The sequence below is a fragment of the Sceloporus undulatus genome, chromosome 3, assembly GCF_019175285.1.
Source record: "Sceloporus undulatus isolate JIND9_A2432 ecotype Alabama chromosome 3, SceUnd_v1.1, whole genome shotgun sequence".
NCBI classification, from domain to species: domain Eukaryota; kingdom Metazoa; phylum Chordata; class Lepidosauria; order Squamata; family Phrynosomatidae; genus Sceloporus; species Sceloporus undulatus.
The window spans coordinates 140,688,289-140,701,456 of record NC_056524.1 but is presented as its reverse complement, the minus strand read 5'-3'; the positions used below and the strand labels follow the sequence as shown (position 1 = coordinate 140,701,456).

General features: G+C 39.4%; 1 protein-coding gene across 7 annotated transcripts in view; it reads left to right on the top strand.

Annotated features, from left to right (window-relative positions):
• Positions 1–13,168, top strand: part of ENOX1 (ecto-NOX disulfide-thiol exchanger 1) — a 359,770-nt gene that overhangs the window by 323,425 nt on the left and 23,177 nt on the right. For all 7 annotated transcript variants that reach the window (XM_042460210.1, XM_042460212.1, XM_042460215.1 and 4 more), the window contains one exon: positions 2,269–2,328. In XM_042460210.1, the coding sequence (XP_042316144.1) occupies positions 2,269–2,328 (60 nt within the window). The remainder of the gene's footprint in view (positions 1–2,268; positions 2,329–13,168) is intronic.

The window sequence follows — 13,168 nt, the reverse complement described above, 5'->3', positions numbered from 1 at the left end:
CTGTTACTTGTAGTGTGTTCTTTCAAAGCTGTTTGTAAAGCTAACTCATTCAGAACAAAGCCACCCAGAAATACTTTGCATTTTTGTAAGCTGCCTTAAGTCCCAGGGCTGAGGAAAAGGCAGGATGAGGTGATAATGTTGATGATGGTGATAGTGTTGTTGTTGGTGATCATAGGGAAATGCATCTCCCTCCACCAGAAACTGTGAGAATGGCTAAGCATAACAGAGATGGTAAATGAAGTTACTGTTTTGGTTCATTCAAATGTCCAGCGTCGGGCTCATTGGACCTGCTAGCCTTGGCTTCACTTAATCACTGCTTACTAATATTCATTGGCTTTATATTCATTAACTTTGGTTTTGATATTTATCCCTTTTATTTTTATTTCATCCCCACTTCACGGCAGCAGCCACACCTTGGACCTGCCATTTTATTTTCCCAGAGTGCCCTGGGTATTACATTGTTGTGGAAGATTCCAGGGATTGGGATGGTGGTTCTCATCAGAGGAAAAATCTTCCTCCCTCAAGAATGGCTTAGAACAAGTTCAAGTTCACAGAGCATTGTGTTTTACTAATGGATTGCTCCCTGGCAGAATGCAACTCTGTGATTCAGTAATGCTTGGGAACATTCATTGAATATAAAATGTTGGCCATCTGAATGTGCCATGAAAAACAGCACTGCACCTACTAGAAACAAATTAATACTACCCCTGTCTTGCAAATGGTAAAAAGATATATGAATAAGAACAGGGCTGACTTAACCTATTCAGAGCAGCCAATGGGACATCTTTCTTCCCTAGCCCCAGTCATGGCGAGAACGTCTAAGGCCAACCAAGTGGTTTTACCAGCTCAGACAGTCTCACAAGCATCCCTCTCCTGTTCACTACCAATTTGTTGTTGTTTTTATTATGTGCCTTGCAGTCATTTCCAACTTAGGGTAATCCTAAGGCTTTTCATAGGATTTTCTTGACAAGATTACTCCAGAGGAGGTTTGCCATTGGTTTCCCCTGAGACTGAGGGAATGTGATTTGTCCACGATTACCCATGGCTGAGCCAGGAATCGAACCCTTACCTCCAGAGTTGTAGTCCAACCCTCAAAGCATTATGCCATGCTGCCCCTCCCCAAATGAGCAGCCAAAATTGGGCCAGCAGTAATAAAGAAACAATATTAGTCCATTAATAATTATTATGACTTTTTATACAGCCTACCAGGAAGTATTTGGGAGCACTACTTTTGTGGACTGAAACACCCATAATCCCTCTGCCAGTATCCATGTTGTCTGTGACCAAACAGGATTTGAAAATAAGGATGTTTTCCACCATTGCCAGGAGAGGAACAATGGTGGTTTGCAATGCTGAACTAGGGAATTGAAGAGAAACGTGGACGATCCAAAGAAATTGTTGCATTTGTCTAAAATTCTGATGGTTAGGACTATCACTCTAGCTCAGTGGTTCCCAACCTGTGGGTCGGGACCCCTTTGGGGGTCGAATGACCCTTTCATGGGGGTCGCCTAAGACCATTGGAAAACATCTATTTAATTATAGTTATGAAGTAGCAATGAAAATAATTTCATGGGTTTGGGTCACCACAATATGAGAGACTGTATTAAAGAGTCGCGGCATTAGGAAGGTTGGGAACCACTGCTCTAGCTATTCAAGCCCACCTTGTCTGAATGGTGACCTGCTTCTGTGATATCATGTTCCATTTTCTTTTATTCTAAGGAAGATTTTTTCTCTCCCTTACTGATCTCCTGGAATCAAATAGACTTTAAGATGGCATATTTATTTTAACCATTTGGGATATAAATGAGCTCCTCTTTTTGTTTCCAGACACTTCCCTAAGAAGGAAGCCTATCATAGTTCTTCAGCCTCCTAAAGCACTCAAAACGTATCATTCAAAAGCAATCATTAGCTGACTGCTATTTAGCTAGCAGCAATTTGCAACCACTGCAAACTTTCAAATAGCAACATGAATGGGAAATGAAATCATTTATTACTCCTGAAAGCCAATTTTACACACTTCTTATGCCTTGAGACTGCTTTCTAATCTTATTATTTAAAAAATAATGATCCAGTCTTTAATTTTTTTTCCAAGCCAACCTATCAGACCTTCAATACATTTGTTTCAAACTGGTTTCAGCAAAAACTGATTAGAATTATATGCTCCATCTGTTTTGCTCATTGGGAGCCTTACAAAGAATTGTATTTAAAATAAATCAACAATAACTATGTGCAATACTCTAGTAACTGGGATTTTTTTTTCCTTCACAGTTAAAAAAGAGTACCAAGGAGTTAGCAGAGACTAATGGCCATGATGAATCTCAAGTAAATGTAGGTACATTTCATTTCTGTTTTAAGTTTCTATGTTTACTATTTGCACTTTGAAAAGTAAGTGATTTCAGTGGATTAATGGTCCAGAGAAATAGCCACTCAATTTTAGAGTCACAGGTCCACTTCTCAGGATGCTTTTTTCAAGATGAATGGTAATTTTATTTTTATTTTTTCCAATTTACCTTGTGGAATTAGCAAAACTGTGGTATGCAGTGGTTGGCTTATATTTTACTTAAATTGTAGTAAGGTGTTCCAATGCTTCTCATTGATGAGATATTTATATGTTGTTGTTTTTTTTGGGGGGGGGGGGTGAGATCAAGAACATATACAATTTTTAATAGTAAAGTAAATTTTCAGAAACCTGGTGCAGATTGCAGCAGCATTTACGTAAAGAGCAATTCATAAGCTCTTGTGATAATAAAAACATTACAAACATGCAGGACCTCACTCTATCTTATTTTTCAGTCACTCCCTCAATCAGTATATTCATATCTATTTTCTCAATAGTGGGACTTGGGAAAAATAATATCATAGTATATTTAAAGATTAGTACTGTCCAGTCTTCAAATTTTTACCGGAGCAACTTACCACAAGTGTAACATAGTAACATAAAAACACATTTAAAAACTGAAAAGACAAACCGAATAGTAGAAAAGCACCTTGGAGATGTAATTTGAAGCATGAAATGCTACTGGGTGGAACATGCATTTAATCCACCCTTACTTCTTCCCAAGTTTTCTTTTTACCTAGGAAAATGAAGGCTTTTTTTAATATCAGTGTAACATGCTGTTTTACCCTTAAAACCAAATATGATTAGTAGTGTGATGACATGGTTCCTGCAAAAGTCTGTCAAGCTAGTGAAATTTTTCCTTAAGCTTTTAATCTAACATGAGCACGTTCCAAGCTGCATGGAAAGCTCTTCCCTAGTTGGGTGGCCATTTCTTCCATTTAGCTGCTGCCTTTTCAGCTGCTCTTCTCAGTCCCTCGATTACTGGTGTGATTTTTCAAACAACCTCAGGTCTGCCTCCTACTTTCAGTCAAATCGCTCTGGCCAGTCTTCAGTTACTTTGGCTTTAAATTATAAATGTAGGTCATTACTCCACTCTGAGTTGCACTTGGAAGTTGCCTTATTCTCTTGATGGAAGAAAATGTTGACTCAGAGATAGAAAGAGAGAGATTAGGGTGTATCTCTCCGGCGCCTGGGTCACAGGTGACCTATGTTGTGGGTGGGGGGGAAGGCAAAGGCAGAAGTTTTAAGGCCTCTGTCATGCCAACGCTCCAGGAGCCAATGTTAAGGTGGTTGGAGTGGTCTTTATGTCCTCCGCTTATGTCCTCCACTTGGACGCACCCTCTTCGCTTCCTGAGCTGCTGGGCTTGATGGTGTTGGAGTGGTGGGAATGGTCTTTATGTCCTCTGCTTATGTCATCTGCTTGGACGCACCCTTCTTGCTCCAGCTGCGCTGCTGCCTGGGCCCTGTATGTTAACAGGGCAAGGGGCACTCTCACTGCCTCCTCTGAGCTGCTGGGCTTGATGGTGTTGGGGTGGTGGGAATGGTCTTTATGTCCTCCGCTTATGTCCTCTGCTTGGATGCACCCTCCTTATTATAGTTGCGCTGCTGCCTGGACCCTGGATGTTAAAGGGGCAAGGGGCACTCTCACTGCCTTCGCTGAGCTGCAGTCCTTGCCTACTACTCTATGGAAAACCCAGCTAGGCAAAACTGGGAGAGATTATCCCCCTTCCCAGCTTCATCCAACCAGGTCTCTATAATACAAGCCTGGTCAGCATGCTTATCCAAGATCAGGTGCTGGATCAAGGGTGTTTTTCCATTTACTGACCTAGCATTTAGCAGCTGTATAAAGTAGGGCTGGGAAGCTATCAGCTTTTCATCTAAAATGGTCCTTCAAGTTATAACATGTGTTCACATTAACACTATAAACAATCCTTAGTTTGTAGACAACTTGTTTTAGAAAAAGGAGCACAGAGATGGGGTTCTAAGATTCTGTGTTCTAAGATTAAAATCTGTATATAACTCCCCATGATTCACAGACATTAAAATCCACTGAGTGAGTATGGGCAATTCACACTCTCTTAGCCTCAGAGGAAGGTAATGACAAACCATCTCTAATGCAATCTTGTCAAGAAAACTGTTATGATAGTGTTGTGGTAATCCAGAACTGATTTGAAGGCACCTGACAACTTCAACAATGGGGAAAATTATAGTCATTCTGACTCTGAATAGCGACTGCCTAGGATGGGGATGGTGGATTCCCGTGTTCCACTACATAGAGTGAAATGTTGATCTGTGACTGGCTGACAAGGGAGATGCTTGAGGAGGAAAGCACAATTCCTCCTTGGTTTACTTCAGTTATGTTACTTTGGGAGCACCTGAAAGAAGAAAGGAGATGATGAGGACAGCATCAGATAGGGATGGACAGAGCATTACATTTTTGTACTGTTGCTTCTACAACCCTGAATGGGATTCTGAAAATTGTAATGCAACAAAGTAATGTGCCCAAGCCAGGATTGATAAGCAACAGAGTTTAGTGTTTACAGCATACCTAGCATACCTGTTCAGCACAGGAACATAAGGACTATTCACAAAATTCCTTATGTTCAATACATCTCAATATATCAAGACACCTTAGACTTCTTCAGCCTTTAGAAGACCAAAAAGACCATTGCTCTTTAAAAATAATCAGTAGCACACTGTTTTTGCATAAAACCATCCCCCCATGTATATAAATCAAAACTATTTTACAGTTTGAGCCTCCCTTATCTGGAATTCCAAAATCTGAAATATTCCAAAATCCCAAATTGTCCATGTGGGTGACTGAGATAATGACACCTTTGCTGTCTGATGGTTCAGTATACACAAATTTATTACATGCACAAAACTATTAAAACTGTTCTGTATAAAATTATCTTCAGGCTGTGTGTATAAGGTGTATATGAAACATAAATGAATGAGTTTAATGTTTAGACTTGGGTCTCATCTTCAAGGTATCTCCTCATGTGTATACAAATATTCCAAAATCAAAAAACAAACAAACAAACAAAAACCTCCCCAACCCCTCTGAAATGTAAAACACTTCTGGTCTCAAGCATTTCAGATAAGAGAAACTCAACCTCTCTCTGTGTGCATATTCACACATACATGTGTGTAAATGCAAAAAACAAAACAAAACCCCAATGCTTTTTTGTGCAAAAAAGCTCCAGAAGCCCTGAAATTCCAAGAATACTTTTAAACATAAAAAACCACCGCTTGAAATCTCACCTAAGAAAAAACATTTGAAAAGTTTCATTCTTGCATGCGAAAATGAAATAAGTGAAGATTTATATTCATAGTTCAGCATCATCTTCTGCTGTTGAGTGCTGTAGCTCAGTACATATTGTAGACGTATTAGTTACATCATGTGCTTAGGCATATGGGAAGCTACTTGGGACATTGTCTCATCTAAGTTGTTATTGCCTACAGTGAAAGGCAATGGCTCTTCAGAGTGTAAACAAGGCATGCCAGATTCTAGGACCTTTAAATGTTATGCTTTGCCTCTCAGATGGAATATGAAGCTCTGTATTCCCTGGCAAAAAGAGGAAGCTTTGAGGACAAGAGCAGAGGACAACTCCTCCACCAAGTGTGGCAATCATACACATAGGAAGAAAATATAGACTGTGCAATATTCCAATGGAACCACTTTATCTTCAGAGACCTAAAAATTACTACACAGTTTAAAACATCTGGATTTGCTTGCTATCCTTTACCAATATAATAATTTATCTGTAGTTTGATTCAAAATGAGCAATGGATACAAAGGGAAAGTGCATCTAGGGAGCAGTTTCCATGGTGCTAGAAATCATGAATTTACAATGAATAAGAGATTAATTCTATTTGGATGGATTATACTTTCAAATTAATATACTTCAGGGCTACAGCATTACAGTGGCCTTGTAAGGATTTTTGCTCCATCTGGAAATATCAGGCTGTCTAAGACACTACCTCTCAAGCACTGGAATCGATGGGGAACAGAGGTGTTTCCCAGGTGCCACAGATGACAATAGCAACCCCTTTGTGTTAAATGCATTACCTTAAAGCTATATTCTTCCTTCATCTAGACTTATCTCACAGCCAATGCTAGAATTGGATCCCCAAACAAATTCTACTCAGACTTGCTGACAATCAAATTAAATCAAATCTCCATTGCTGGATATATAGAGAGCCTTTGAGCTGAGTGGGATGCACCTCCGACCAAGGCAAAGCCAAGGGAAGGTGGTCTTTCAAGAGTTATATTGTGCAGTAGTAAACAAAGAATGTCAAACAGTGCAAGCATGACCCATCTCGCCATCCACAATAGTGCAAGTGGGTTAGTAATAGAGAAAAATTCACTCTTCCAGTCTGATCCCAGTCAACCTCAAACTGCAAAGTGAATGCAAAAAGTATCCAACAAGGCTATAAATACAAATTAATCCTTTCCTGCCAGTGGACAGCTATTAATATTTGGCCATGGTGATAACAAGAACTCCAAACTGCACCTGCCTGATGGCAGTGGCCCAGCTCACTAAAGGTACACAAAAGGAAAATAGAGATTTGGCCCCCATCTATTAGAAACAGTAAAACAGAAATTAAAAGTACAGATCCATGCTTTCAAACCCCATTAAACTTAAAACAGCAACTTGAGTATTCTAAAAGGTTTGAAAAGTATGGCCATTAATTTTTCCACACCATACATAAGAAGAGCCTAGCTAGATCAGCAGGATGGTCCATGTAGACTAGCATCATATTTCCAGCACTGGCTAGGCACACATGTTCCTGGGATAACCATAAGTGGGATATGAAAGCGACAGCCTTCCCTTATTCCCCTCCAGGTTTGTTTTACCCTGTCAGGAGAGGATAAAACAGGCTAACTCAGACCATGCAGCCTTTCCATGTAGACAATCAGGGAGCAAGGAAGGGGACAGGGCTGGGGATCTAAGCATCTTTTCTTCTGCTTGGCTTCACATTAAACTTTGTATTTGCATTCCGAAGAGAGCTTGATTTGCTGTGTGTCAACAAGCACTTAGTCACAGATTTGAAAATGGTTTCCGAAAACTATAGCTGAGAAATATGAGGCATTTACTCAAATACTAATATTAATAATAAATAATGATGACGGTTTCATTTGCTGCAGTAATGAAGATTATTGATAGATGAGAACTCTATAAAGAGCATATCATGATTAACACTTTAAAAAAATAGTAGGTATTAATATGCAAGGCTGACTTTCCTGGAGAAAGCTTTCAAAACTACATTTATTACTAAGGGAAGTTTACAGTTTTTTCCCCTTGAGGCTCATCTCTGTGTCTGAGCAGATCAAAATGCCCTGAGAGGGAAGGATTTGGTAGCTCTGGTTTGGTTATTAGTGGTCTGTGATGCATTTAATGGGATTAGTACCTATTTGATACAGTTGACAAGTTGGATTTAACAAATACCCTCATATTCAGTTCAAGATCAGTGCGGCGTTGGCAAGGAAGTACAGAGATGCCTGTCCTGTATTTTGAAATATCTATGAGAGGGTGCTACTTAAACTCTTATATAGAAACATATTCCAAACAAGTCTGGCATTTTTGTGATACTGCGCATGGATACAGTGCAAAAAATGGTGACCTCTTCCCATTTCTGTTTTGTAAATGCTCCTTCTAAGGAACTGTTAAATGCTTTCTACCTTGCGACTGATGTTGTTCAGTAATTTGCTACATGGCATTATTGTTTCTTTCTCCATTAAAAGAAAAAATAAATAAAATACAAGCACAGTGGACATGAAATAAGGTGTATATGATGGCATAGAATGTGGTTGTTTGAAATACTGATCTAGCTAGCAGCATTTGCGAAAAGTGAAATGGTACAACTCCAAAAATACCAAGTGAGGTTTATTGTGTGCTGAGGTGTTCACTATGTGGAGACATTGGACAGTTCGACATGGCTGGACTGTTTGCACTTATGAAATACAAATGTTAGCAGACTCATAGCCTTCATTCCATAAATATTGCTATAAAGGAATTGTTCCAGAGACACAGGTTTTGGATGTTCGGCAGGTTTTTTCTAGGGATGTGCAAACAGATCTCTTTAGACTCCATCTTAGATTATGTAGATATATGAGCCGCCACCCCCCTAGTCAGTGCAGCATCTAAGTGTCTTTCCCACAGTGACCAGATGTCATAACTGGAAAAGAGGACAAAGCACTGCAAAATGAAGCACATTCAAGAAAAATGTAGGACATTTCCCAGTTCTGGGAAAAGAGTGGGATACAAATAAATATAATAAAATAAATAAAATAAATTACACAATAAAAGTTTAAAAAACTAATATAAATATAAATTCATATTTCAAATTCATATATATATGAATTCATATATATATATATATTCATTTCATATGGTTTATTTACATTACATATACTGTATTTATTATGTGCTCAGCCATATTTTTTTGATGAACTTATCTTTGTTAAAATGCCTTGCTGGCTTGTAATATACTTAGAGAACTCTGAGCAAAACAAATGCTTAAAATTGTACTTTAGTAGCAGTAAAGACTTGACTCAATCTATATTTAAATTATTACTTTCATGTGTAGTTTTGCCATTTACTCTCTCATCCCGTCTGCTTTTTCCTCAACCCAAATTGCACACTTTCGCACACCCCCTTGCCCTTGGTGCAACTGATATCTGCTTCAGCAACCCAGATCCTCCTTTCCTTTCCACACCTCTGTAAGAAAAAACACACACACATAAACAAAACCAACACATGGTCAGCAACAGTCTTCTTACCCCTTACCCCATCCCAGCTGGGATCATGTTGCTCAACAGTTTTTCTGTAGTCATTAGTATGTACTGTTGCAGACTAAACATTTTGGTCATGTTTATTGCTTGGCGAAAACTAACAAGCCTTTTGCAGCAGCAGTAATAAATCTTTAGATCTACCTCTTGCTTACATGCTGAGGCACCAGATGACACAAGGACTATTTTATGGCTCAAAATACAAGACATTTTGGAATTTCTCCTGGACCCCTGGACATAAGGTTGAAATGTAGGACATGTTGGGGAAAAGGAGAACTTCTGGTCACCTTGGTCTTTCTATTTGTTCATTCACTGATGAATCCTGCTGAGAGCTTGTGGACAAACACCTTAAAGGTGTTTTGATTTGGATGATGCTGTTTTTCAGACCTGCAAAGTTGTTGATCTAGTGAGAGCAGCATTTTTCTCTTCCTCCTCCTGACATTTAGAGTCCTCCTGTTCAAGCATTTGTCTGCCCTTAAACCCAATTCTTAACGGCTTTTGGAAGCTCCAATAGTTTTTCATTTGTTTTGAAAACTCTTCTTCTACAGGAACTATTTCATGCTCTATTTGTTTTGTTTCATGATCAACTTTGACATCTGTAGTTGTGGATTAAAGTATTGCTGTGCTCTTGGTCCTGCAAGATGAGAAGTAGAATAAAACTTGCAAGAATAATACAGTATAGTGAAGAAGAGGGAAATAGTTCAACTTATGTATTTCTACCTCCATTGTGGCATCACAGAATTTGTTAAATCAGAATACAGATAACTATTTATTATGTAATCTAGAAAGTAATTATTAAGGATCGTTTTACACCACAAATTTATAGCATTATAATTTCACTTTAATTGTCACTGCAACATCCTATGGAATCCTGAAATTTGCAATTTAGGAAGGAGTGCTTAAAATCCTCAGCAAGAGAACTCTGGTACCTCCCTAAACTACAAAACCAAGCATTCTGTAGGATCCAGACATGGCTGTTAAAGTGGAAGCATAATACTATAATTATGTAGTGTGAAAGGACTCTAAAACATATTACACAACAAGGTGAAACACAAATAAAATGGTTTCCACCCAGTTTCAAGGCAGGACATTTAGATGTTGCATTCCTCCAAAGCAGGCAGAAACCAAGTTGAATCCATATTCTGGGGCTAACAAGCAAAGCAAAAAGAACCAGGGATATTCCAGCTTAGCCAAGAAAATGTGCATCTTTGACCAGGCATATAAATGCCCTGATGCCAGAGTGGTTCTAAAGGAGTGGTCTATCCTAACCCTAAAGCTCCATATAAATGCCCCAGTGCAGGTGTGCATTTAAAAAAGGATGGAGCCAGTGTATCCAAGCAGTCAGGGCAGCAATGCAATGTGACATTTCCAATAGATATAAGTACAATCTAAGAGGGGGCATGGAGTGAAGCGGGGTGAAGGGGGCAGGAAGGGGGGGTCTCCATGATTGTGCTTTGCCAATGTTTTACTGGGCACACCAATGTTCCGATGCTCTGTACACGTCTGACTGTGTGGCCATTCAAAGGGGCAGCCATCCAATGGGATGGAAACTAGGCAGCAGACAGTTGCTGGCAGTATGTTTGTGTGAGAGGGCACATAGATGGCCCAGTGGCAAGGCTTGACACCACACCATGTACATTTGGGTTGGTTTGAGAGCAGCCAGTGTGGACAGCTGGGGTTTGACCTGCTTCTGGAAAACATAGTCTTTCTCCTGCCTGTCTGTTCTGCCCCAACAATGTATAAACTTTGTACCCTCTCAAAGGGAGCATGCAGTAAATCAAGCCAGTCTGCATGTGGGGAATTATCTCATCAAGTCTGTTCAGGTCTTGATCCCTCCAGCCAAACACAGTCCGTCAGCCATACAGTTCTTGATAATCTTCCCTGCTTTGTTCAGTCTGATGCAAGTAGAAGAAACAGAAAGTCTGGGGAGTTCCCATTAGGCTTCCAGGTATGGCTGGTGGTAATTGGAACTCATTGATTAATGAGATTGTGAAGGCTTGCCTTACATGAAAGGAGATGAGATCAAAGTTTTCCAGTTATATAAGATGATTTGAGACAGGACATCAGCAAAGCCAATACATCATAAGACATTTGGGTAGCAGAACTGCAAAAGAAGATCTGTTTGCAGAGATCTCATTTCCCCATTTCTGATTATCTGTTGAATAGAAGTCTATAATTGCTGTCAGCCATTCCCTAAAGTCTCAGAAGTCGTTTCAGAGATGGCCTGTTACTAAGTGGACATCTTCAGAGGAAAAAAAAGATTTGTGATGACTATCTCATAACAACTTTTAATCACTTTAATTTCAATGGGGTTTGCTCTAAGCATGACCATGTCTAAACCTAGTATGTTAAAACTATGGGAAAGGTTGCATTTCTGTAAGGTCAGCTCAGTTATAGTATAAGGTGCCCAGAGAAACTGTTAGGTTCCTTCCCAATAGGCATTTTGATGCCATAAATGTACATACAGTAGCATGGTGTCTGGATAGGAGGTAAATAGAACATTTCTGGACAAGCAGGCCCCGTTAATTGTAGGTTGCATAAGCACTGCAGAAATAATGCAGTTTGACACCACTTCAACTGCCATCGCTCATTGTTGTTGCATTTTGGGAATTGTAGCTTTGTGAGGCATTTTATGGGACTTCTCTGTCAGAGAGCTCTGGTGCCACAACAAACTGCAATTCCCCGAATTCCCAGAATTGAGCCATGACAGTTAAAATGGTGTCATCCTGGGTTATAATTGCAGTGCAGAAACAGCCTTAGTGAGCTTTGGTTCAGCTAAGTAGGTCAAGGATCCCAGCCAATATGAAGGGTTTCTCTGCACTGCAGTTTTATACTGCAAATTTTACAGTGAATAATTGAGATGATTTTTGTCAAATAATCTAGAAGCATCATACTTTGGTTGGGATTGTGTGGATTCTTAATTTTGATATTTATAACACTAGAGTTCCAAACAATTGTGATTAAATACTATTAAGACAAAGTTAAAATAAATATTGAAGTCGGTTACATTTATAGATCGAGCTATCCTAGATATTATCATGTACTCTTCTCACTGATTTTGTAACTTTATATATGGGACATTTTATTCTTTGATAATCCAAACACATACAACCAAGAATAAAGTGTCCAGATTAGAACAGTTGTAGATTGTTTGTACATGTTGCAAGCTTTTGAGGTTTCACTGGCTTCTCCATCAGACAAAGTGTTACAAACCAAATAGGAGAAAAAAATTGAAGATGTTAGTAATAGGCCTGCATTTTGCTGTTTCTCTTCTTAGTTAAGGTAATATAGGGGGGCATATCTTGCAGGCTAGCGCTTCCTCCTTCTGTTTATGTGGGCAACTGAGAGATTTTCAAAGTGCAGGAAATTTAACATCTATTTGCATCAAGATACCACATTATAGCTGCAAAAGGTGATTCCTAAAGAATGAGCTGGTGGACTGGCACCTTCCTATTTGAGATTTCGACCTCCAACCAAGGTAAAACATATTTATTCTTTTTAAATTTGGACTGGATTGGCATGTTTTACCCCAACACTACCTAAAGTTTTCCTGATGCAAAAGCATGAAGACCTCTTGAGAAATCCAGTGTCCTCTGCCTAACAAAGGGGCCTATGGCCTCACAAGGATGGAGACAATATTGGACTGCAAAGGAAGTGTTTTGTTGTGATGCAAATGGATGTTAATTTTCTTGGACTTTGAAAATGGTGTGCATGTGCCACCATTGAATCATATGGGGCGTGGTGATCTATGGGTGGTCGGATCCATGCATCGCTAACCCACCTATGCAGCAAGGGGCACTGTATAAATCCAGGAAGGATGTTTCACAGCTTTTGAGAAATATTAAAATCTTGTTCACATAAAGAACTATCTTTTCTTGGTGTCTTGATGTTGGTACCACAATATTAAGATTAGTCCAGGTTGGCTAGTGATGTGACTATTAGGGCAAGGAGCAATAGCAACAGTGGGTAACCCTAGTTGGTGGATCTCTGGAGGCTGACAAGTATTAAGTCTATCCTGTTAATAGAGATCATGG